This window comes from Tenrec ecaudatus, chromosome 10, assembly GCF_050624435.1.
Source record: "Tenrec ecaudatus isolate mTenEca1 chromosome 10, mTenEca1.hap1, whole genome shotgun sequence".
Lineage (NCBI taxonomy): Eukaryota > Metazoa > Chordata > Mammalia > Afrosoricida > Tenrecidae > Tenrec > Tenrec ecaudatus.
The window spans coordinates 110,785,367-110,809,333 of NC_134539.1; the positions used below are offsets into that span (position 1 = coordinate 110,785,367).

General features: G+C 51.2%; 1 protein-coding gene across 1 annotated transcript in view; it reads right to left on the minus strand.

Moving 5' to 3' along the window:
- VPS53 (VPS53 subunit of GARP complex) overlaps positions 1 to 23,967 on the minus strand; it is a 132,526-nt gene that overhangs the window by 13,336 nt on the left and 95,223 nt on the right. Inside the window, exons 17-19 of the mRNA XM_075561244.1 lie at positions 22,304 to 22,382; positions 5,693 to 5,841; positions 643 to 712 (exon numbers count right to left, since the gene is read on the minus strand). Coding sequence (XP_075417359.1) covers positions 643 to 712; positions 5,693 to 5,841; positions 22,304 to 22,382 — 298 coding nt within the window. The remainder of the gene's footprint in view (positions 1 to 642; positions 713 to 5,692; positions 5,842 to 22,303; positions 22,383 to 23,967) is intronic.

Below are 23,967 nucleotides of genomic sequence, written 5' to 3' on the forward strand. Positions count from 1 at the left end.
CCAGCAGGTGACCACTAAGCCACCAGGGAGGTTGTTGGCTACTTTTAAGGGATCTTTGATTCCAACTCATTGCGCCGACTATAGTTTCTGGGACTGTAAATCGTTATGGGAGCAGACAGCTCCATCTTTTCCCCACAGAGTGGCTGGTGGGCTTGATCCACCGACCTTGTGGTTAGCAGTCACTGCCTAGCCCACTGGGATCACAGAGCTCCTCCCTAGCTCCTCTTCAGACTTTAGGTCTCCCAGAAGGCTTCTGTGTCTGACTGCAGACTAGTCACTATCCCCTTCACGCCTCAGACAGCATTTCCCCAGAGCCTCGTTTTACATCGTGCAGGCTACGCAATTTCAGTGAAACCATCTTCCAGTCTGTATGTTACCTGTCTGCCCTATTAAACGTGAGCACCAGGAAGGGGGCAGCTTTCTGTCCTATTCACGGTGGCACATACCCTGCCTGGTGGTTAGCAAGTGCCCAACAAAAACGTCTTAAATAGATGACTGAGGTAGGCAAGAGGCAGCTAGGTCATTAAATGGTCCCCAAATGGTGTGTTAGCCTTTGGATTTCTCCAGAGTAGATTTACATGAGCCAGGGTATAGGCTTGATGTCCAGTAAAACTATAAGGCAAAGGCCTTATGCCAACTTACTTGTTCTGCTCCCACCATGCTGATTGGCTTGCACTTGAAGAGGTGGGTGATGAATTTGGGAATGAAGGAGCTGTGGATAACAAAGAAACAATGGATCAGGCGCGTCTCCCTCCTGTAAAAACCTGAATAAATGTGTCTTTGTTTTCCAGGCTTTCCCTCTCTAAGTAAAGACAGGTACTGTTGCTGCCTAGATACATCCATTGCAGATGACCAGTTTGGCCCAAGGATACATAGCTTAGGGTGTTGGGAAAAGCTGATCCCATTCTAACCGACACTGGTGAGTTCTACTTAGTCTCAGCGAGGCAGCGCATGCTCTGCGGCTGCTCCTGAGATGGAGATGGCACAATGGGATTGGAGGGAAGGGTTTCACTATTCCATTAAAAATTGTGTTGGGAAGCAACATTGAAAACATTGAAAAGTCATTTCAGAGACTTCACACGAGAGGGAGGGCAAGGCAGACACGCTGTTCCAATTTTCTGCAGCCAAGCCATGACAGACCAAGCGTAACAGATATAAAGGACCCTCCTGGACCCCTGAGCAATGGAGAAAGGGCAGTGAAGTGGATTCAAACCAACCAGAAGGAGCAGAACAAAAGTGCCACGAGAAGAGACACGTGAGTTGTCAGCTGCCTCGATGTAGCACGGGCATCTCCAAGTTTTGCAAGCAGCATTCGCTTTGCACAAGACAGAGGGCTGGCCAAACACACACGCCAGTGGCTGGTGACAGCCAGCATGCGCACCTGGACAAGCCCCTTCTGTAGCCCAAGTCCTAGATGAGGGCCACGGCCTGCTCCTGCACTGTTTGAGCACTGGTAGATAGAGCAGCCAAATCCAGCCACGCCCACCTCACTGTGCTACGCAGAGCGAGCTGCACCACAGTCACCGCCTCCACCACACCAACAAGGGCCCAGGTGATAGGTCCCCACGAACCCCCCAGTGCAATCACCGCTGAAGTACAAATCCACCACAGGGCCTTGGAGACAACAGACAGTTCAGTTCACTGGAGAAACGAGAGAGCAACCAGCCGATAGAGCCTTTGTGAGGAAGAGACAGCACAGGAACAACCCAAGAAGAGATTTTTAAAAAGTGATATTTTGGTTCTTCCCACAAAGTGAGAGAAAGATCAAAAAAAGCAACAGATGAAATTAGGGAAAACTGAAAAAACAAAACAAACTTTAGAAGAATTCAGGAAAACACTATGAGAACATGCTAACAAAATAAACGAAAAATTAGGAACCATACAAAAGCAGCAAATAGAAGTCCGTAATACTAAGTTAATGAATCCATAGTCAATGCACAGAATCCACAGTTAATGAAATCATCATGGATCAATTAAGGGAATCAAGGGAAGGCCAAATCAGTGTGCGTGAAGACAACTCTCTCAATACTCATGTGCTAAAGGGATGACCAGGAAAAGGACGGCCCAGTGTTCACTTATGGGAACTCATAGGAAGGAGACCTCCAGTGAGCTCCTCTATCCACACTCGAGGGCAGGGAGGACAGGGAACTTCACAGAGGGCATGGGAGAGGCGAGTGTAGAAGACCTAAGGCATAAGTCTGACTGAGCAGGGGACACGTTTGAGAGTCACTTCTTCAGCGTGCTGGCCCTGGTCCGGTTGTCAACACTTTCTGTGTCTGTGTTTTGTTTGTTCACACTGGGGTGTGTCTCAGAGGTGTCATGTCATTGGCGCTCACCCTCTTGAAGTTGTGTTCTGTGCTTGTCTGTGTTTCGGTATGTGAACCCATGGATTGATGAACCTATAGGGACAGCAAGTAGAAGAAGGGTTTCTGGGGGCGGGCTGCGGGTGGGGGTACAGTGGGGGCACGTGAGAGTGAAAAGGGAGGCGATGAGACGATGTTAAGGAGTCCTGGGAGAAAAAGAATGTCTGGAAACTGTGGTAGCAATTGTACAATTCTGCTTGATGTGACTGCACTATGGAATGATATATGTATTAACATTACTACATTGTATTAATTAATAATACATTTTGTAAAAGAAAGAAGAATGGGAAATCCAGAGACGGCATGGCTTGGAGACGCTGTCCTGACCAAGCACTGATCCCAGGTTTACCGTTAGCCTCCCTACTGACGCCCATCGCTGTTGGACACTGTTGCTCTGTGAGTCTGTGGGCCCGGAAATCAATTACACACTTAGCTGAGAAGTCGGGTGCTGTGGGAGGGCACGGTTGGTGCCAGAATTGGTCAAGAAAGGTGGGAGAATAGAGACCTGTCTGACCGTAACCTCAGGAAGGCATCAGCCTTGGGCTGACGAGCTGGGTTTTCCTTTCCTGCGTCCGGTCAGAGGAGGGCAGCCTGCTCGTGCGTCCTTCTGACAGTACACGCCAGTAGAAGTTGCCAGCACCCCTGTCCTCTTTCAGGCTGCGACGCCCGTCTTCCTGGATCTCCCTATACTGTAATCCAACGATTGCACGTCACTAGAATGACCCACAGGTACCTCAACTCCAGCATCTCCAAGACCCAGTCAGCTGGGGAGTAACCCAAGACAGCTCCCTCATCTTCAACCCAGAGACCAATCAGTTAGCAACCCCCCACCCAAATTTCTCCCATATTCAGCCCCTCTGCTCTGTCGCCACTGCTACTGCCTTTGTCATCTCTCACGGGGTCTCTTTCCAGAGTTCCCTCACTGTCTGTCTTTACCCTTATTCTTTCTAATCAATCTGCAGCCTAAGGGATCAATTGCAAATGCAAACATGGCCAAGTCCCTCCTTCGATTGGAGTAGCTGCAGAGGGCCTTTCCTGATCTTGATTCTCCTTCTCAGTCTCAGTTTGAAGTGCTGGCGTCCCATGTGCCAATCTTGTTGAGCAGGTAGAGACCCTGTCGTTCAGCAAGCGATGGAATGCCTCTGCGTCCCTGCCCACACTGCTCTGTCTGCCTGGAACACCCTTGGTTGCAGCCTCGCAACCAATCAATGCCTGTCCCTCTCAGGGCATTTCTTCAATGAAGTCTCTCCTCTGGCATCTTCGGGTGCCCTGACCCTTCTTCTACGTTGTGCCCCCACCACACCCTACACAAAACCCACAGACTTCTACCCTAGCAGCTAATCCACTTTATCATAGTCACTTGCTTATGTCTGCTTCTACCCACCGGACGATAAGTCCGATGAAGGTGTGAACCACACCTATCAAGGCAAAGCTCTTACCTCTGTACCTAGGTCACTGCAGGGGCTCAGGTGAATGGCTACCCAGTGACTAACACTGTTTTAGTACTGGTACTAAGGTACCAGCTTAGCACCTAGCCCTTGGCATCAAGCTTGTATGTGTCTTCCCGTTGTATCCTTCTATCCACTGTAGAAAGTTGGTCTCACCCTCTATGAAGTCAGCTCAGTGGAGGGGGCTCGTGCTATAGTTTCAGCCATGCGAGGGATCTGGATGTTTCCACAGGAAAGGTTTCTGTGGCTTCCGAGACCGGCTGGGGCAAACGGAAACCTCTGTAGCATTCGGTAAGTGGGGCTGCAAAGGAAGTCGAGGAGGGGGAAACGTTCCACTCCAGAGACAGAGACCTACGGCAGGCCCGCTGGTGAGATGGAAATGAGAACGAGGGATCACTTGGAAGGGATTCTTCAGTCTTCTACAGCAGCACCAGTCCCAACAGGGACCACGGGTCGAATTCACAATTAAACACAATGGAACCCACTTTACTTCATGCTGCCCTGAGCGCTGGCTAGGCCCTTGGACACTCTCCGCGTGCTAGGCGACGGGGCGTGGGGTGGGGAAAGAAAGGCCGACTAGGGATGGGTCTTTGGAGAAGTCCCAGCAGTGTGATGGGCGGGAAACTGCCAAAGGTGTCTCCAGGCCACCAAGGTGGTGGTGGCTACTGTCCTGGGGTGGGAAAGGGTTTCCTCAGAGCCCCACTTCTGAGATGTCTGGCTGGAATTTCAAGCGGATTGAAACACAAAACTCCTTTCTGGACTCCAGGTTGGCTTGTCCCAGATGGGAGAGGTGGGCATCCTAGTCCCCGTGCAATCAAAGGGCTCGCAGAACAGGGGAGGCTGAGGCTGGCACGTGGTACGTCAACGCATGCCTCGTTCGGGAAGCTCAGTCAGTACTTGCAGGGATGGCGTTTCTACTCGTGGTCATGGGGAAGGTCTCAGGGTGCTACATCAGTGGTGCTGTAAACACACCCTCATGAGCACTGTGGGTGCCCCACTGCGAGCACTAAGGCCTCCAGCCACCTGCTCTCGACAACCTGGAACCCGCAGCTCCACGCCACCCCCACGCTGTAGCTCCTTCAGGACTTATTTGTGATGGAGAGGAAAGCCCTAATTAGATACAACTGAGAGATGTGGAGAAGACAGAAACTTGGAGTCCTGACTCACCATTTGGGACTTGGATGAGAACAACCTAAATACAGTAGCTTGGACTGAGCGGACGTTCCCAGAGCCCTTCCCTGAGCAGTTTGCCAAAAGGCTGGTTTGATCATTGGTCAGAGGAGACTCTGACCCTCCACACTGCCGGGTCTCAGGAGGAATCATGCTACAGCCAGATGCTGATTGGCAAAGGACCAAAGGCTGTCCCTACTTCAAAACCAAAGCCAGCAGTGACCACCCACGCACACGTGCGGGAAGATCTGCCGCTCCCTGTCCACACCTCTACCTTGGTGATGCAGCTCCCTGGCTCGCACTTCCAACTCTAGACCCTGCCCCAGACTCAGAGATGTCCTGCGTGGATAAATCCTGGCAGCCAAAGCTCTCCCTACTGTGGGAGAGGGCTCAAAGGCAGAAACTGATGTTCCTGCTGGTGTGAGCTCGTCGGAGGGATAAAGCACACATGAGATCACTGAAAAATCACTGTAATGATCTAAGCCCATGGGTGGGATCACAGCCACATCGTTCAACACAGCAGGTCCCCCGACTCACTTCTGTGGCTGCTGCTCGTGCTGCTGATGCCGCCACGCATGCCTCCGAGAAGCAGATGCGGTTGTGTGATTGCGCTTCTTGTGATGGGTGGTGGGGACACCTGGACGGTGAGCACGCTGGGTGGCACGTGTGACATGACAAATAACCCACTGAGGAGGACCCGCCAGGACTTACTTTGCAAATTTAATGCAGAACTGAGTGAAGTACTTCCGCGTGGAAGCGAGGTTGTCTCGGATGATGGGGACATTCTGCTTAATGTGAAGTATGACGGAGGTGACGTAGGGGCTCTGGTCACCAACATGTTCCACATTCTGCCACTGCATCTGAAAGGAAAGACAGGACAGAGCAGCCTTCAGAGCAGTTGGGTTTCCACCTTCTTCGTGCTGCAACCCTCTCAAACAGCTCCTCCTGTGGTGGGGACCCCCCTACCGCCACAACATTATTGTCTTTGCCACTTCATCACTGCCACCCCACGAGGAGGCCCCCGTGGGGAACTCTGTCCCAGCTGTCCTGCAGTGGCCGATCCCCAATAAGAACCACCGTGGCCGTCTCATCCTTGACAGCCAGGGGCAACTCAGGGCCTTTCCCGTCCCTGCCCCATTCTTCCGCCAGCCTCCCGCCCACCTACACTGCTGGCTGCTGCCCTGCCTGGTCGCCGTGTCCCTGGACTGAGCATCGCATTTGCCTGTCAGCTGATGTGCAGGTAGCGGGCTGCAGGGGCATGGAACTCGGGGCAGGTCCGTTGCTTGGGGAATCAGAGGAGCAGCTGGGCTAAAAGTCACACCTGTTCTGGGTGTGCCAGCGGCCCCTGTGACACACAGGACTGCAGCACGTCAACACACCAGGAGACAAGTCACTGAATACTGGTTAGCAAAGGGCCCAACTAACAAAAACTACAATCCAGCAGAGGACCGACAGATCTTTCTCCCAAGTGAACTGGGAGGAGTTAGGGCGTTTTGAAAAGGAAAGCATGATGAGCCGATAGGTGAGATTTGCTTCAAGGTAACTTGTGGTTGGGAAGCGGCTGGGGGCACGGGCGAAACAGGATTAGTGCAGCTGGAGAGCAGATACATGGAGTCATGGTACTAGTCTCTCTACTGGAATGTGCACTCGAAAGAACGTACAATAAGGCGTTTTTAAAGGTGCATGTGAGCAGGAGCGCATGCGTGCGTGCGTGTGTGAGAGAGAGAGAGAGAGAGAGAGAGAGATATCTAATCTCTGTAGGGTCACGTTGAGATTCTGGTCGGGGAAAGATGAAGGACCTCGACTAACCCTAGAGGCAGATCAGAGGGTCGGCTGGACTGAGTGGGTGACCGGGGGGTGGCGGGGTGCAGAAGAGGAGTCGCACTCATGTGGGCCCTGGCCAGGCCAAGAGCGCACATGAGTGACCTGCAGCCTGTGGAGAACGAGGGGGAGTGCTCTGGAGCAGGTCTGCAGTGGACATCGCTTGTACTGTGGCAGTACTGAATCCTATCATGAGTCCCACGTATCTACCACACTTCTTGACATAAGTGGCTCAAGGCCCTGGAAAGAGAGCGGGGAGACACACACACACAGGCAACTCGTGGTCGTGCCACTTCCCAGGGGTCTCCCTGGAGAGAGTGGAATGCACGACCGGCCGAGCAGGCGTTCGGCTGAGTCCGGGCAGCACAGAGCTGGACGGTCTGCTCAAACGCAAACCAGGGAACGTGCTTGGAGAAGGAGGTCGGTGTGCCTGAGGCCCCGACGTCTCTGGCAGGGAAACGCTCTTTTAATAGAGCTTGTGGGGAGGCAGAATTCCATCCTGAGCGGACTCATTGGAAAGAATCAGACTGTTCGTGGATGATCCTGGGGCCCCTGGGAAGCTCAGATGACGCTCGGCATTGGCCTCCAGTTTCCTTCAAGTCAGCTGAAATCTCTGTTAGGAGCTTTCCAAAAACACTCACTGCCCTCGAGCTGAGTCCAAGCCACGGTGAGCCTGTGGGGCACAGAGCTGCTCCTGCGGCTTCCGAGCGGTGACATCTTCATGGGAAGAGAAAGCCTCACCTTTCTCCCTCGGAGCATCCGGTTTCAAACTCCGACCTTGCTGTTAGCAACACAACGCGGGGCTCCCATGAAGCCCGCAGCTGCCACGCATGGCGGAAGAGCCCCCGTGGGTTTCCCAGACGGCAAATCTTTCCGGGGCGGAAAGCCTCCTCTTCCCCTGGTGCTACAGCCACCAGGTCTTCCTGCTAGAAGCTTCAGGCCGGCGTCACCCAGAGTCAGAGCGAGCAGGAGGCCTCCGCCCAGCTTCCTGTCACCGACCAGACCAGGTGCAGAGACATAAGCACGCTCTACCCAAGGTCGCACGCGAGGCTGCAGACAGGGAAAGTGGCCGCTGGCCTATCGGGAAAGGGGAAGAAACCAACAGCGGGAGCGCGGCAGGAAGGTTCGGGTGAACGCACTTACTACCGCGCAGCTTTGCTTCTGCGGGGTGGTTTCCTCATGTGCTCTTTGTGCCCTGGAGGTTTGCTTCTCTCAGAGCATCACCACCTCACCAGGAAGAGGCCCAAATGGACAGACGCTGTCCATGTCCAGCCGGCAGCCTCGGCACCGAGACGCAGGCAGGGCGGAGCGTGCGAGGCCCCCAGCCCTGGGTTGGTGTGCTAAAATCCCCAAACAGCTTACAAACAAGTACCTAGACATTCCAGTGCCTGTGAACAGAAGCCCACAACAACCAGACAGGTGACATGCACCAGCACCAGTGACAAAACAATTTTCTGAAGCAAGAAAAATGGGTGGGGGCCTGGGCTTCTCTGGTCCCCACCGGCTCGGCGTGTACACAGTCCAGCAGGTCTCGTACCCACTGCGCGTCAGGACGTGTGTACAAGAGGCGCCTGTGTGGGAATGGCTGACTTGCTTCAATCCTGTAGCTACGTCTCTGCCGGGCAAGTTACGAGAAGTAGGAACACAAGACAAGCAGGTTTGTGATTCTGGAGCTGCGTCACCGTAATGAAGCCAAGAGTGAGGGAGAACAATGGAGAGTGGACAGTGCGTCCAGTGTTGCTGTTTCTAGTGGCCTCTGAGTGCCAGGTGGGAGGGTCAGACTGACGCCACCCTGCCGTTGTCTCAGATGTCGATGAGGGCTCTCTCGCGCCTGGACAGGCGAGGACTGGGCTGGGACTTGAACAGGCCAACGCCAACGTACCTCTGTCTGAATTGAACATGCGCAGGCCACTGTGCCTGGCAGATGCACTGCTTCGCCTACGAGTCATAAATGAGCTCATTTCGTTCTCTTAATAAACTTGCAGATGAGGAAACCGAAAAAGTTCATAGAATTACCAAATAATTCAGTAATTCCTCTCCTACATGTACATATAGGAAACAAAAAAAATCGGCAGTAAGGCACTCCAACAAATTTGAAAACCTAGAAAAAAGGGACACATTTCTAGAAACATACTACTTGCCTTAGCTAATATAGACTGGTGCAATAAACAAACTGAACAAACCTATAACTAAACAAGACATTGATTTAGTCATTAAAAAACAAACAAAGTCTAGGGCCAGAGGAATTCTACTCAAACCACCCAGGAGCCATCAGAGGATGGCACCAAGGAGACATGCAGACAGCCACACAACATGAAGAAATGCTCGTGATCATCAGCCACCTGAAGACGGAAATCACACGGAGACAAGGAGACAGCACCTCACCACGCAGTGATGGCAAAGTTCAAAACAGCAGAAAGCAACACCTGCTGGAGGGGATGCGGAGACAGGAAGCCCATCACTGCTGGTGAGACTGAAACACTGCACAGCCATGTGCACACTGGGGTGGCACTGCCTCCGACAACGGAAATAGAGCCACCCCACGACACAACAATTGTGCTACTTCGTGCACACCCTGGAGCAGGCCCCCTCAAACTACTGCCCGCGGCCCACATGCCGCCTGCCAAGGACATTTATCCAGCCTGCTGGGTGTTTTTGCCCCGTTTTGTTTTTTTACTTCAAAATAAGATATGTGCAGTGTGCATAGGAATTTGTTCATCTTTTTAAACGGGTCTGAGGGACAGTGAACTGGCCCTGTTTAAAAAGTTTGAGGACCCCTGCCCTAGAGAAACAAGAAGCGTCGGACGAGCGGATACGTGCTCTCCGCACGCAGCACCGGTCACAACAGCCTGAGGACAGACACATCCTCCATGCCCACGTTGGTCCCTACACACAGTGGGCACTCTGCCTCACTAACGAGCCCTGTGGAGCCCTCACGACGTGGATAGACTTAGAGAACATCACGCCGAGTGAAGTCAGTCAATCACAAAAGGACAAATGTTGGACCAGACCACTTTCAGATATTTTAAAAATTCAACTTTTAAATTAAAAAAAATTTAAACACCAAGAGAAAAAGACTTTGCTGGTTACCCGGGTGGGACAGTGGGGTAGGAGAAGCAGTCTCTGGGGGCAGACAGGTGTGAATGTGGGTGATGGGGAAGAAAGGGAGCAGGGAAAGCAAGCTACTGAGCGGGCTGATGAGTTATTTAATGCAAAAATGATGATGATTGATATGTGAACCACCACCAAATTCACATTAAAAAATTAGAAAACTAAGAAAGAACTAGAAGTGGGGACACAAACAGATACACGTAGCCCGAGAGGTCACGGCAGCATTCTATTCTGTACAATAGTCAAAGGTGGAACCAACCCAAGGATCCTTCAGCAGGTAGCAGGATACACAAAATGTGGTCTTATTATTCAGTCATAAAGAGAAATGGAATTCTGAGACAGGCTTCAACATGGATCCACCTTGGAAACAGTATGTTAAATGAAGTAAAGCAAACGCCAAAGGTCAAATACTGTATTATCCAACGTACATGAAATCCCTAGACTAAGCAAACAGATAGAGAGGCGAGCTTATGAGTGCCTTTGAGGGGCCTGGGAGGAGGAAAGGTGAGGAGGAGCTACTGTGGAAGGGGCACTGAGTTTCTATTTCAACTCCCAGACCAACTCCCTGCCACCGAGTTGATTCTGAGTCTCAGCGACCCTTTAGGACAGGGCAGAGCAGCCGAGTGTGTTTCTGAGACTGTAACTCTTCATGGGAGCAGAACGCCTCATCGTTCTCCCTAGGAGCAGCTGGTGGTTTTGAACTCTTGGCCTTGAGGTCAGCAGCCCAATGTGTAATCAATGCGCCACCAGGGCTCCTGTGAGTTTCCATTCAGGGGGATAGAAAGCATTTGGCAATGGATAGCACCACAGTGTGGACATCAATGCCACTGAATCGTACACTTCAAAAACGGTTCAGGCTGGAAACTTTTTGTTAAGATCTATTTTACCACGATTAAAAAGAAAACCTCGAAGAGATTACGGGCTCATGGCACAGCTGGGACCGCTCAGCTTTCTCTAACGTTTGCGCACTGCACCAGGCTGCTTTCTGCCTCTTGCTGTGTTGTTCGCTTGAGGAAGACCGCGCTGGGGCTCTCGGGCGTCCACAAGGAAGGTGGGAGGGGCAGGGGCAGGAGAACTGATGTGGCCGCACAACTCATTCTAAAGGAAATTTAACCGGGGGGGAGGGGGGTCTAAAATGGATGTGGTGACGATTGTATACTTCTTCTTGATATGATTGTACGATCCAACTATTGAATTATATGTTAGGAAAATCATGTGCCAATAAAACTGTGGGAAAAAAGTAAAAACACTTAGAAACAAAACCAAAAATAATAAAAGCATTTCACTGGGCCTTTCGATCAGGAAAGCAGTATTTCTCAAGGAGAAGCTAGTGAACTCAACAGTAACCCACAATACCCTCCAGGGAAAAAAGAAGAAGAAACCAACAGTAGCTTGCACTGAAGAACAAACACCACAAAAAGCCATCCGCAGAAATATGACTCCATCTTTTCCAGGTGAACTTTGCACTTGACATTTAAAATTCTCCCTTCTACCCTTAGAAAGTTTTCCTTCTTGTGTTGGTGTGCGGGGTGAATGCCAGATGATGTTCAACTGATACTCCAAGAAGAAGAAACACGGTTTAAGGAAGCAGCAGGAGCCGAGCCGCACGGCTGATAGAAAGTGCTTCGGTCTACAGCACCCAGAGTTGGCCACAGCAGGGTGAGTATCGCCAGGGTCATGGGGCTGATGCCCAGGGAGGGTGAGGGTGGACACTTCACAAGGAGGGCAGGGGACCCAGGAGCCCACTGTAGCAGCGAATTCTGACCAATCCTTACATCCGAGAGCAGTGCTCCACAACTAGCCTACTATACCCAAACCCCGTTCCCTGCCAGTGACTGCCCTCGACTCGGCGAGACTCGAGCTAAGGCCTCTGAGACTGCAGAAAAGCACACCTTTCTCCTTCGGAGTGCTGGTCGTTTCGAACCACTGACAATTTGATTAACAGTCCAATGTCTACCCACACGGCCACCAGGGCTGCTCTTGGGGGATTGTTTCCCTCCTCCCACTGCTAGGTAGGGCCCGGAAAGAGGGCTCTGGAGAAACAAATTTCCTTCACCTGCAAATGTAAATCTTCATCTCATCATCTGACCACTGGATCTAAGTGTGCACAAGCACACGTTTGGATGCAGGGAACCTTCAGGCAGTCAGTCTGGTGTTATGGTTTAGGCTGCTGGGCCACTGGTCCCCAGAACACACGCTAGTACACAAGTATGCGGTCATGCATGTACTCAGGCGTGCATGTCTGCATGCATGTACTCACTCATACACACAGTCACGCGTGCATGCATGACTCCCCTAGTCAACACACTCATACCCTAAATGGACTGTTTAACTCAAACAGAGGTAAATAAGCAGAGCAAATGCTGATGTGTGGCTCAGGGTCAAGTCTTGTGTGCAGAACGAAATGGTAGAAGACACATTTACTGAACTCCGACTAAGTGGCAGGCACGAGGAACTTACAGGAATCCTGTGAAGGAGGTGACCAGGGAGCTTGCAGCAGCAGGGGAGGCCCAGACACAGGCTTCCTAGCTCCCATACCCCATATTCTTTCCACTTCATCATGCTGCTTTCCAAAAGAAGCCGCTCCCATTCTTGATGAACTTGAAGTTACTGGGGGGTGGGGCCGAGCAACACCTCACGGTACTATGTGGTTGTCCGTCTACGGATGGTTCAGGGGAGGAGGAAGGAGCGCTTGGCGCCTCTCTGCTCCAGGACACGATCCTAACTCCACAGGGAAACGCGTGAAGCTCCAGAATGGAAAGTGGACGCACAAAGCCCTTAAGAAAATATCTACACCTTTCCAGGCACTGCTTAGCCAACAGGAAGGTGAATTTGCACAGCTGCCTTAAAAGCAATGTGAAAATGGCTCAAAGCAGCTTGGGATTTTATGGACCCTTTGCTCTCTACAGCTTCTTTGACGGTAACTGAAGCGAGGAATGAATGAACGTGTAGAAAAACATGTATACACCAGCACGTCCACTGGCAGACTGTCGATAAATGTGAAAGTAACCTGAATAAGCCTAAGAACTGAATCGCCTGAAGAGATTTTAAGAGAAGCCAGGGCTTGGAGGACTGAAGGTGATGCGGTTCGGAGCGAGTTCTAGTGCTGCATGGGCAACCCTCCAAGGGGGGACCTGGGAGAGTTCCTTCACCTCCCTGGGCCTCAGTTTTCTCCTCTGTAAAACTGGATGATGACAGCAACCCACACGTTACTGAAAGAGAATGCACGAACACTTTTTAACACAGTCCTGAGCACACAGGCCACGTGTGGGCAACGCTAAGACTACTAGAGAATGTGCCTGAAGTCCTTCCTTTCCCCTGGTGGTACGGTCAGCTAAAAGACAAGCCACACCTCCCTCAAAGCCATTCCTCCTGGGTATATAGGAGCCCTCCAGGACACAGAAAAACCCAAAGCCCTTGGAAAAGCAGATCCAAGATGTGGCGCCGGCATCAGATGCACCAGAGACTATGGCAGGGAGACTCGGAAGAACATCATGGAGACTCAGGGGTACCTTCTCCTCACCTGGCCCGAGACTATGGGACTGTGAGACTGAGGCACAGGTGGGCTGGCTTCCCTGAGAGGCAGAAGCAGCCAAGGGACCGTGTGGCTGAGAGTCTGAGGACCAGGGATACCTGGCTGCAGGCTGGGAAGCACCAACTGTACCCTCACTATTTACTAATCCTGACTTGTGGTCACCCATGAACTTCACTAATAACCCCCTCGTGAGTGCTGTCTTGACTGCTATGTAACCATGAAGATGAATTACAGAGCCCCACACAGATGGTGGATGGATAAGGAAAGCTGGACCGTGGAGGCGTGTCTGGCTCCCCGTCGTGTGGCAAGAGGGAAGCCAGAGGTCAGGTGTGCCCACCTCCATGCCATGTGGCTGCTGTAAACATCGAAGAGTAAATACTCTGTACTACGCGTCGGCGTCGTGAAATGGGTTTCGTGGAACACTCGATGATCACTAAAAAGACGGTGTCTGCAGATCTGATGATACAGAAGGCTATTATACACTGCCAAGCGATACAGAAAAGGGGCCAGGTGGTGGTGCAGTTCACACCTACCAACCGCTCTGCGGGAGAAAGGTGAGGCTGCTGCTCCATCTGTACAGCGGGCTGAGCCTTTGGCTAGTGGAGGTGGAGAGCAGGACTTGGAGACAGACCCAGGAGCCCTGGCCCTGCCACTTTCAATCTCTGTTGGCAGTGCACACCCTCTCCAGCTGGCAGCATCACCACCCACCACTTTATCCAATTTCTGCCACAGCTCTGAGATGCCAACTATGTCGAGGGCGGCACTGGATGCCAACAGTGGCCCCACACCTGTGAAGAGGGATGCCAACCAAGAGGTGGGAGCTCTGGCTTACAGAGCAGGCCCATTCTGCACTAGCCTGGGCAGTGCAGGCTCTAATGGAGCCAAGGCTCACACTCGTGCCTCAGGCTCTCCACTTCCAATAAGCTCTCGGACTACCACCCTGCCTCACCGCTGCTGGCCCGGATGCAGCTGCAGAAACTTAATTAGTATCAAGGAATGGCCACAACCACCCCAGGCCAACTGGAGGAGGCAGGGTCCCTGCAAAACTAGGGCTTTGGGGATCAGGTGTGAGGTACAGGGCCACTTGCCCCTTCAGTGGTTGCCCCAAACCCTGCTATCATTGATTCTGACATGGTGGATGGTGGGCTACTGTTGGACTGGACCAAGTCAACGAACTTCCAGACCTGGGGCTGGGGCTGAAATCACCAAAAGATAAATAAAATACAGTCGGTGGCTTTATTGCTCCTAGAATTGTATTGTAAATAAAAAGATAAATAAAACTTGCTTACAAATGAAAAAACAAAAAGATTTAGTCTCAGAAATCCTTTATAAAATCCCTGTGAGTTGGAATCAACTCGATGGCAGTGGGTTTAATTTGGGTTAAGTGACAAAAATTGGCTACAAAACAGTATTGAAGTGTGATTCTTATTTAAAAAAATACATGCTGAGTTGTCTTTTTGAAGCCATATGATAGGAAAAAACACGGAAAGAAACCTAACTGTAAATAGGGATTGCGGGTGATTTAAGTTTTCTTCCGCTTGTCATGTGCATTTTTGTGCAATAAGGATGATTTATTTTTGTCATAATGAAAGACATACTCTTGTATGAAAAAAGGAGGCTGTGCTCTGGCGAGAGCTGAAAAGTGAGCCCGAGAATCCCTTGGCTGCGAGTTCCGTGGCCTCCTGCATCCGAGCTGCATCTTAATGACCGAGGGGAATGAGAACAGATGCCAGGGCTGTTCTAGCTATTGTGAAATGTCTTTGGGGAAATAGTTATGCAGTCTTCTAAATTAGTGCATGTTCACCATCCTGAAACCTGATAGAAATTATATGTCAGACGCTAAGGAAATTTAATTTGTTCCATTTCTTCTTTCTGTTTTCTCTTAAACTGCTACTAAAGGGCAAAAGACTGAGTGCATTTGATTTTGGACACAGACTTAGATTCTCTCAACACAGTAATGTAAGTGACCTTAAAAAAAGACATCGTGAGGAGGGGACCGAGGGTTTCTTTCTGGAAGTCACGGTTTGTAGACTATTCTACCGACAGGGCAGGTTACTTTCTGTAACCATTTACAGAGTACACATTTGAAAGCTACAACTCATCTTCCTACCACCTTCTTCAAGAACCAGAAGACCTGGCCTCCTTCTGCCTCCACATGATGAAGTGGCTGGACTTTGGGCATAGTATGAAAAAGAAAACAAGTGACCACACACATGGAATGGCAACCCACTCGTTTGCAAGGCGAAGTCTGGCTGAAAAGCAGACGGGGACTGTCGGGTCGGCGGCTCAACAGATTTGCTCCCCAGTAGGAAAGTCATAGCGTCAGGCCAAGACACGTGAAGCCAGCATGATGGCTCCGAACGCCGGAAGGACTCAGGCGAGTCGGCACAAAGACTCACGGGAGTGGGCACATCATGCCTTACTGCTGCCGAGTTTGGGTAAATTTCTCGGCAGATTTTGCTTTCCACGTTTGTCAAAGGAGGCGACTAAGACCTACTGTGTGTGGTGTGGTCCAATCCTGTGTGGAGACACGGGTGGAGTCTGAATCTAAGACCTGACGCAGTCTCGCTAACAGACCTGGGACAAGCGACTTAATCGTGTCTGTGTTTCAGTTTCTCCAGCTGCACAGAGGGGAAGTACTACAGCGACCTCCTTCATTTATTGAGAAGGTTTAAAATAATACAGTCTTGTCTGCATTATTTTTTGATTGAGGTTTTAGCAGTTTTACTTTGCTATTGTTAGGGTTTTTTTTTGTTATTATTACTTTCTAACGTTTTTGTCTTTCTGCATATGAAATCCAGGATAGGAAAGTCTATAAAGAGAGGGACGGGATCCTCGGGGCCTGGCAGGGGAGGGGAGAGGGAAACAGGCACTCATGACGATGAAGACCATGTTCACAGTCTGACTGTGGTGCTGAGTGGACAAGGCATCTGGAGGGGATGGAAGCAGGGCACTGTGTGGTACGTGACTTATATGCCCAAACGACTGCCGAAAAGAAACAGATACTACGTGTGGGTAAGGGCTAATGCATTTGAGTGCTGGGTGGCCGTTACCATCCCATGAAGCTCATGCACAGATACGGGCGATAGAAACGAAGCTGGAGATTGCACCACAGACCGATGACTTGTTCATTGCAAAGACCTGTTGTTCAAGCACATCGGCACTTCTCCAGACAGAGCACACAGAAACCACGTTAGCCACCTCTGTGGGAAGAGACGAAGGAGAAGCTCACTATCAGCAGCTCAAACCAGGCCAGGGGCCGACTGTGGAGCAGACCGCCGGTGCTCAAGTATAAATTCAGGTTGGAGTAGAAGAAAATGCAAACAAGTCAAAAAGAGCCAAAATACGACCTGGCGCCGGTCTTACCAGTACTTAAAGAACATCTCGAGAGCGGATTTGCTGCTTTAAACACTAACGACAGGCACCCGGCGAGCCGTGGGGGGACAGGAGCAGCACACGTGGAGAAAGCAAAGGGCCATTAAAAGGACAAGAACGGAAGATCACAGCGGATGTTACGGGAGCCTCGGAAGCTTGCCCTTAAACATACAGTAGCTATGGCAAATGGGAGACATGCTGAAGGCGAAGCGCTGAACGGAAACTTCAGAGAGCAGCTCGAGAAGACACACAGTGCAGCGAAATGTGCAAAGACCAAGAGTTAGACACACAGAAAGGAAGGATATGCTCAGCATACGTTTAAGTGAAACAACTGAACAAAAAGATCCAGGCCTCAAGTTGCAAAACTGAAAGATTCTGTGGCAAGGTACTAAATGACACAGGACGCATCAAACGAATATGCAAAGAATTCAGCATCACTGCACCAAAGAGAAATGGTGGCAGACAATCATTTCAAGAGGTAGCATCTAAGCAAGAATCAATGGTACTACAGGAAGAAGTCTCACTGCACTGACAGCATGAGCCGAAAACAAGGCTCCAGGAATTGATGGACGACCAGCTGAAATGTTCCAACAAGCTGAAGAAGCCCTGTGGAAGACAACGACACGGCCAACTGACGGGAGGAGCTCCGACCCTGTGCCCGCTCCACAAAAGGCACTATCACTGATCTCATGTAAAAGTACAATTTTCTGCAAGTAGAGAACACCAGAAAGATGTTTACTTGTGCTTTACCGACAATGCAAAGCCATTTGACTGTGTGGATCACAACAAACTATGCACAGCCTTCAGGAAAAAGGGGATTCCAGAACACTTTACTGTGCTCGCTGGAAACCTGTACACGGACCAAGAGGTAGTTGTGCGACCAGAACCAGGGAACACTGCACGGTTCAAAATCGGGAAAGATGTGTGTCGGGGCTGTGTCCTCGCAGCATATTTGCTCAAACTACATGCTGAGCGAATCGTCATAGAAGCTGGATTATACGAAGAAGAGTGTGGCATCAGGACTGGAGGAAGGCTTACCAACAACCTGTGATATGCGGGTGACACCCTTCTTGCCTGAAAGTGATGAGGGCTGGAGGTGCTTGCTGGTGATGATTGAAGGTGGCAGCCTTCAGCGTGGAGTACAACTCCATGTGAAGGAGAGCCAAATCCTCACGAGTGGACCAACAGGGATCAATGGAGAAAAGGCTGACGTTGTCAGGATTTTATCTCACTTGACGCCACGATCAATGCTTATGGAAGCAGCAGTCAAGAGATCAAAATGTGTATCTCATTAGGTAAATCTGCTGCACAAGACCTTCTTAGTGTGCTGACGAGCAAGGATGCCACCGTGAGGACTAAGGTGCTCCTGACCCAGGCTCTGGTATTCTCTATTGCGTCATCGGCGAGTGAAGGTTGGGAATTGGCTAAGAAGACCACAGTAGAATGGATGCACTTGGACGGTGGTGCTGGAGAAGAACACGGAGAGCACCATGGACTGGTCAAGGGCAAACCCATCTGTACGGGAAGAAGTACGGCCCCAGGGCTCCGTAAGAGGCAAGGCTGGCAAGACTTCATCTTACATACTTTGGACACACTGTCAAGAGGCCAGTCCCTGGAGGAGGACACTGGATGAAATGGACGGACACAGTGGCTGCCTCCTAGGAGCAGTGTGAGGCTGGCGCAGGCCTGCACTGTGTCGGGGTCAGCTGTGCACAGGCTCCCTACGGGTTGAAGCTGACTTGGCACCAAACAGCAGCAGTGCAGTGATTTCCTTGCTACAGCTCTTTGAGCGCTAGTCTTTGTAACTCCCATCCACGGCTGGGTGGGATCACGCGGTATTTCTTCTTTCCTGAGGAGAAAGTGGGGAAAGGTGCTTTTAGGATTCTGTGAGTCAGGTGTGCATGGTTCTTAAGAGGGCTCACTGTGATTGTTACAACTTGGACCTCTTAATAGGGGACTGGTCCACTGTGCCTTTTGGCGAGGTAAGCATGAGCCATCTGGGAGGCAAGGACATGAGCTCTCGCTGCCATCAAGGAAGGGCCAGGAGCAGAGTGCATCCTTCGAACCCCGGGATCCCCGAGCGCTGCGCCTTCTTGGTCCAGGAGCTAGAGTTGTAACATCGAAGAAGTGGTGCAGAAGCGGCAGCAGCAGAGACGAGATAGCAGCACCACAGGCCTGAGACAGAGTGGTGGGCTTCCTGACTCACTTAAAGCCGTGTCTTCAGGCGGATAGGTGGCTTGCTTGGGGAATGGGGGTACCTCTGACCAAGGAATTGAGAAAGCCATGCTTGCTTGACCTATAGAGATAGAGCTGAGGGGCTTCCAGCTGAGGCTTCCAGGGGAGTGGCATGGCCTTTGGGCTTTTATCAGTAGTGCTAAGAGTTTTGTAGCATTTCCCGAGGGCTGTGTTGCTGAGAGAGCGGTCTGCCTGTAGGCACGGCTGGGAAAAGGTTACCCTGAGCAAAGAAGGGAGCATTTCTGATCCTGCATTGTAACTTTGTAACTCCCTCTGTAAAGCCCACGGTCGTGAGTGGTGCGTGTTGCCCTGCGAGCGCTGGTGCCCGCTGCCACAGCTTATAGAAGCCAGCAGAGAAACAGAGGTCCTGGGGGACAGATATGCCATCACCTCTCTTTTCTCCTTCACCAGTTCCGAGACCCACTGATTCCCTTCCCCCTGTGAAGACGGAGGTGGTGAGATGTGGCCCCCATGGAATTTTTTAGAGTGATGTGGGGAACATTTGAGCTGTCCGTTGGACATACGGAAGTAGGAAAATACTCCTAAACATTAAAAAAAGACCCAAGGAAAAGCACCGAAGCGTACGGAATTCACACGCAGGAACCAGAGGTGGTTCAGTGGCTGGGGTACATCGTGCATGCACAGGGTGGCCGAGGAAGAGAGATGATGCAAACCCTGTATGCCAGCCGAGGACGAGGCCATGGGAAGCATCCCCTGGGAACAGGGTCTCCTCCCGGGAGAAGTACATGTCACCAAGTTGCTTGACTCCAGTCATCTTCTCAAGGAAACCTGTGCCACCAACACAAGGGTCATTCAACAACCCACTCCACTTGGTACGCTCAACACTCATTTTTCTGCCCACACAGGAAACGTGATTTCCTCATGGCATTAACTACTCTGACTCTTTTCTCCGCTAGACACTGACTCTGATCCTGGGAGTCCAACCACAGACCAGGGAATTCCAAAGGCTCCATTTGAACAAAACGCAGAGCTTTCCTGACGCCGCACCTTTGCGTGAACTGTTTCTTTCTTCAGAAGGCCTTCACATTTGCTCAGAAAAAGCCCCATCCTTCGTGGTCTGTTTTAAAGGCCACGGCTTCATACAGGTTTCCTCGCTGCTGCACACGGAGGGGTATTTTGTACTTACTTCCTCACGCCAGGCATTCGAGTCCTCCTCTCACTCTGTCCCCTGCCTACACGCTGCTCGGGGGAAATGAATTTAACTGTGGTAAAAATGATGGATCCAGAGACAGGCAGAGCCCTGATCCAAAGGGGGCGGGGGTGGTGGTTTAAAAAGCCCTAGAAGAAACCACACAAAACAAGATGCAGGCACAAACAACAGAGAGTGTATGCTGGATCAATGTGTGAGCAGTTGGCTTGTCTGGGTCTGGTCATTCTCATCACATGACTTCATGTTCCTCAGACACATACACACACACACACACACACACACACACACACACACACACGCCATGGCCTCTCAGTTGCTGCATTCCCAAGTCTGTGGTTTTCCGAGGACGTAAACCAAAGAGTCTGAAGGTCTGGTCTCTGGTAATGTTGGCCAGGGTGGGTCTGGGGGAGAAATGGGTGGTGAGGGGCTGGTGGTGAAGTCTGAGGGAAATCCACCTAATGAACTGACAGTTCATATAAGCAACACCTGGCGTGTCGTCGCCCCCGCCCCCTGCCCCCAAGTGTTTTTGTACTGAAAAAAGAAAGAAAGAAAAACCACATTCTTCTTCGGGTAAATGTAAAAATTCCTCCACCGGCTGCACTCCGGTCTCAAGTATGTGGCGGCTCAGGACGGATGGCAGCTGGAACGGATCACATTCGGGGTGTTGGGACGGTGCACCAGCAGCCAGGGGATAATCAGAAGCTACAGAACCAGTCCTCAGAGCCATGTTGCTGCCTTTACTTTGAGAATGGATTGCCCTATTTGCCTGCTCAGAGCACTCCACTCACAAAGGCAGAGAAGACTGAGAGCAGGCTGGCGAAGGGCCTCCTTGTGGACAGAAGCAGTCCGTACCCTGCATCCCTCCATCTGACCCCAGGGGTTAAGTTCTGGGTTTGGGTTGTACTTTTTAAAAATAATCTGCTGCAAAATCAAATTCAGAGCAAATGTCTTCAGACACCACCTTGTGGCTGCCACTGCTCCTGGGGGGGGGGGTGCACGGAGGTTGGCGGAGCACTTCTCTTGTGTAAAGGGCCCCGGGCAGTCACTCTCCTTGAGGCCCATGCTCCAGCAAGTCTGGGGCACAGTCTGTCTTGTTCACACCGGGATGGAAGCTGGGGTAAAGGGATCCCCCCAGAGCTGGGCCGGCCTGCCTCCGAAAGGGCGGTGCTTGCCGTGGCGTTCTGCTGTAACTGACAGGACGCCCCGGGGACGAGTTCTTGCTCCAGAGTTGGTAGGAACGCTCAGAGAGGCTGGGACTCCACAGCAGGGCTGGCACACGTGCTCATACAGGGCCAGAGGACATTGTTCAAGGCTTTGCGGGCCATGTGGTCTCCATTATAAATACTTAACTCTGCCGTGGCAGCACAAAAGCAGGCCTAGAATGGCATACATGAATAAGTTCACATGGGTTGCCATCAGACTTTATTTATGAACACAGGAAGCAGGCCAGATGTAGCCTATAGGTAACAGTTTGCTGACTGCTTTTCTAGAAGGTTCTAGAGCATGTTATTTGGCTTTGATGACAATAACACGTTGCCCATTTTCAACCGAACCAAGAGTACGTGCGTCTTTATTGCAGACAATGCAAGGGCAGAGGGCCGCCTTAGACATGGTGCAGGTACTGCAGGGAATGAAGCTCTCTTGGGGAGAGAAGACAGGGCACACAAAAGCCAAACGGTAAGTGGAAGCAGCACGTAGCCGAAGCCCACAGAATGGGGCTAGAGACTGGGTAGGTCCCACAGTGTGAGAAAACCCGAGTTCACAATCCGGATCAAATCACCCTGCATTGTCCCGGATGGAGCTCAGAAAGATTGGTCAATGAGAGACATGGCTACTTCAAGGCTAAGAAATACAGCCCCTTAGGGGAGGCCACATGAAGCATGTTTCAGCATGTTTCAGATGCTGATCACAGACATCTCCTTCAGCCTCCTGGTCTTAGCCAACTGGTCAAGAGTACAAGATCAATGGAATGCTTCAGGAAACCCTGGAGCTATTCCCATTCTCCTCCCGGAAGGCTCTTGAAACCACCAGCTGGGACAGCAGACACCAGCTGGAGCCACTCCCGCCGCCTTACCTTGCTCATAGCAGCCAGGGCAGGGTCGCACGCGGCATCGAGGTCTTGAACCAACAGCTGGATACTGCTCGAGATGACGCTGCACACAAACAGATTGCCACGGCCACCCTTTAAAAGTAACTTTCTGAAGGAGCGGCACTGCCTTATCCTCATGCTTCAGGTCCCTGTGTGCAAACGGGGTCCCCCATTTCATTAGAAAGACTCAAGCTTCATCTCAAAGGGGAATCCGTGACAACGGAGAGGCCTTCTGCTTTTGTCCACTCCTGCTACCAGCCACGGTCTCACTGAGTGTGTCCTCGCCCAGGCAGGAAGCAAAATCCCGGGGCTCGTCTCCCTGAGGAGCCCTGAGGGTACAATGGTTAAGTGCTCAGCTGCTAACGGAATCCACCCAGTTTCTCCTGGGGAGCAAGGGGGGGAGCGGGGACACACCTGGCAATCTGCTTTGGTAAAGATTACAGCCCATACACCTTATGAGGAAGCTTTGAAAGCCATGCCTAGGAAGCCCCCAAGGTTCTAACTAGGCCCTGTTCTAACTTCCCTGTGTTCTAAGCCTCTTGCAATGAGCACATGACATGCCACAGGCGGTTTTACACACTCTCTTTCAGGAAGCTTGCCTATCTGCTGCGAACTGCACCTGGAGAACCCGACAGATCACAGCAGCTGAAAGCCCACTGACGGGGCCGTTTCATGATGCATCTGCACACCGCGGGGTGGGGGTGGATCTCCCATTTGAACAGAGGAGGAGACTTCTAGGAACAGGGAGGGCTGGCCATTGCCCTAGAACCTGGAACAAGGACCCCTTTCAGGGTGTGTGCAGTCTTCAGGCCCCTAGACGCCTTGTCTGTGCAGACAGTAAGACTGCCACCATCGGTGTTGCTTGCTGTTGGTGTCCTTATTTTGATGGGCTAACAGGCAGGTTTAGAACCTGGGAGATGTCTGGTTTCAGGGCTGCACTGTCCTGTGAGGCTCTATGCGGCAAGAGCCTCCCCAGTCACCCGGGGTCTGTGCTTCTCCCTGAGAAACCTGTCTCCCTAAATGTTTCAATTAGAACTGGAGAAAGCAGGGATAAAAATAAGTTACGAGAAGAGAAGAAATGGCCTAAAAGAAGATTTTGATTTTTTTTTTCTAAACCAGAGATTGACATGAAAGCAAGCGATTGGCACATCCCGGGCTCATTGACTGCTCACGGAACAAGATACTACCCTGCGTACTGGAAGAAACATGCCCAGAGGGCTGTACTGCATGAAGTATCACATCAATCACTTGGACTTAAACCATTGACCACGCACTGCCTGAGACACACCACCACCCACTAATGCAGTGGTTCTCAACCTTACTAATCTGTGACGCTTTCAGACAGCTCCTCATGTGGTGGTGACTCCCCCCAACCATAAAATTATTTTCATTGCTACCTCATCACTGTCATTTTCCTAGTTTATTGTGCCAGCCTGGTCGATAAACACAAGTGGGATTAATTGAAGGGCGGAGAGATAAATGGCTCGGTGAGCCTCACCTTTCTTGTCTTTCGCTCTTTAATCATCAGACCAGTGTGTGGCTGCCTTGCTTGTTCTGTGCCTCAATTTAAAGGGTACATTACCTGTGGGATGCCTAGCCTGTGGACTGTGTCGCTGTAAGTTGAGGTCCCTTTAAGGCCACACGATTGG